The 2,476-nt window shown below is 61.5% G+C and overlaps 1 protein-coding gene across 1 annotated transcript in view; it reads left to right on the top strand.

The window, feature by feature from the left end:
* Positions 1 to 2,071: 2,071 nt before the first annotated feature.
* The window catches only part of TTLL10 (tubulin tyrosine ligase-like family, member 10), a 15,967-nt gene continuing 15,562 nt past the window's right edge, over positions 2,072 to 2,476 (top strand). Inside the window, exon 1 of the mRNA XM_008578170.1 lies at positions 2,072 to 2,192. Within this exon, the coding sequence (XP_008576392.1) occupies positions 2,072 to 2,192 (121 nt within the window). The remainder of the gene's footprint in view (positions 2,193 to 2,476) is intronic.

Raw genomic sequence — 2,476 nt, 5'->3', positions numbered from 1 at the left:
AAAAAAAAAAAAAAGAAACTGAGGCACAGAGAAACCAGGTCTCCTTTTTCCAGCCACCTCACTCCTGCGGGAGTCATTCTCAGGACTTCTCTCAGGGAACGTCTGGAGACCTTTGCCCACCTCTACGCCTGGTTGGCCAGGCGTGGAGCTCCGGGAGTCCCCCAGCCGGACACCGCCTGCTCTGCCTTCAGCTCGGGGCGTCCGGCAGGGAGGCTGGAGGCGCCTGCAGGGTTGCAGCCTTCCACTCTGGGAAGCGTTGCACAGCTGGGCACCACCTCCCTCGTCCTACAGTGGCTCCAGTGGGGCTCCTCTCCTGTACCCCCTCCTGTGCTCTCCTTTCTGGACAAGTTCCGGAATCCCGACCCTTGCACTGAATTTGTAGTTTCATGAGCTCTCTCGCACTCTCTAGTCCAGTGGCATCCAGCTCTCTTGGGTGCAGTGTCTTCTCCGTCCCCAGGAGTCTTCTAGGGGTGGGCTGGCTTCCTTCAGCTTCTGTGTCATCCCCATCTATCCCTTTCTTTCTCTTCCTTTATATATGTCCATGAGTGTGTCTGTGCTTGTGTCTGCATGTGTGTGTCTGCATATCTGTACATGTGTCCGTGTGTGTCTGTGTTTGTGCATGTGTCTGTCGCATGTCTGCGTGCGTCCATGTGTGTCTGTGCTTGCATCAGCATGTGTGTGTGTCTGCATGTCTGTGTCTGTCTGTGCTTGTGTCTGTATATCTGTGCCTACATGTATCTGCATGTCTGTGTGTGTCCTTGTGTCTGCATATGTGTGTGTGTCTACATGTCGGCACACATGTCTGAGTGTGTCTGCATGTTGCTCTCTGGCTCACTCCTGGGAGGTTCTGCTCACATGCCTGTGAAGCCAGGCAGCGACTGGGTTGTGGTGACACTGTCAGTTTCACAGGGGGTCCCCAGCAGGACTCCTCGGACCTGCCGCCAGGTGCTAGGAGCCAGACGGGAAGGGGCTGGGCCACCCAGCCAGTGCGAGGGTCTCCCACACATCCCTGCTCCATTCTCTGCAGACTCAGGACCCCGCTGTGCCAGGCCAGGTCAGCTCTCACACTCAGCCTCTTCCAAGGAGTGCTGCGTTCTGAGAGGGGAGGTGCTTAGTGCGAAGGGCTCCCAGCTGCTTCCAGTCTCGCTCAGCCCTCGGCAGAGGCGTGAGGCCCCGCACCAGCTGCAGCCCTAGAGACCACTCCCCACCTCGGCTCCGAGACTGTAGACAGCCCTCGGTCCCCTCCTCTCTCCATCCTGCGGCCCACCCCAGTCCACTCCTCTCTGCGGCTTCCAGGGCTGGGCAGGCAGGTGGGTGGCGCGACCTCACGGCGTTTCCTGGCAACCGGCTGGTTCATTTAGGAGCTGAGTTCCTCTTTGGAGGATGATCTGCTCCCCCTGGAGCCTCAGGCATGTCCCCAACGCCATTCCTGTGTCCCACTGCTGCCTGGTACTGGCCTTTCTCCTGGTTGTATTGTTTCCTTCAGAAAAGTCCTTGCCTCCCATGCAGCCCCAAAATGGGCTTGTTTGCTTGAAACTGAGGCAGAAGGACCCGTCAAGGAATCAGCTAAAAATTCCCTGAAATGTTCCAAACTGGGCAACTCAGGGAAAGATGCCCAAAGGTGGGCAACATGCTAGGGGAGGGGCGGAAGCTGGCAGCAGCTACTGCAGGACAGCCAGGCTCCAGGGCCAGGAAGCCCCGCCAACCCTCTGACCCTCCAGGTGGGCACCCCCGCCCCAGCATGCCTCACGGCTGTCCTCATTCCAACAGGCACCCAGGCCGAGCCCAGCGACGCCAGACGGACAGCCCTGGCAGGGGAAGACTCGCCCGGCAGAGACAGGATGCAGAGGTGGCCTCACCCCTGCAGGGCACCAGGCCCCACAGCCACCGTGGAAAAGGGGGCCAGCTGCAGGCAGATGTCCAAGTCCAGGACCCGGGAAGGTGCCCTTCCCCGGGCAGGGTGGGCCTGACCGCAGGCTCCATCCGAGGACTAGGACCTCGGGCTTCCCAAAGATCCCACAGGGGGGCAGGGGCAGCATCTTCCCAGCGGGGCCACCACCCAGGCGCCCCCATGACAGTGGCCTGCAGCCGCAGCCAGTTCATCCACTGCCAGAGACCACCCACTCAGACCCAAGCCGGCTCCAAGAGAGGCAAGCGGCCAAGGATCCAGCGGCGCCGTGCGCGGGCACCAGGTGAAGCTGGGCAGCCTGCGACTGCTCCACTCTTCTCCTGCCAGGGCCTCCCAGGGAGGGGCTCTCATGGGGAGGGCCCAGCCCCAGCCACAAAGGCCCCCGCTCTGGGAGAAGAACCAGCAGGAGACCAGGTGCTGGGGGAGGGGCTGCGCCCATTGAGCAGACAGGGATCTGACAGGCACGAAGAGGGGACAACACTGCTCCACACCCGAGAGCTCTGCCTGGCCAGTGCCACCCCCTTGGGCCACCGTGGGCACTGTCCCTGCCGCCCTGACACCCCCCCT

This window comes from Galeopterus variegatus, unplaced genomic scaffold (genome assembly GCF_000696425.1).
Source record: "Galeopterus variegatus unplaced genomic scaffold, G_variegatus-3.0.2 Scaffold1637, whole genome shotgun sequence".
In the NCBI taxonomy this organism is placed as follows: Eukaryota; Metazoa; Chordata; class Mammalia; order Dermoptera; family Cynocephalidae; genus Galeopterus; species Galeopterus variegatus.
This window is presented reverse-complemented; position numbering and strand designations above follow the sequence as displayed.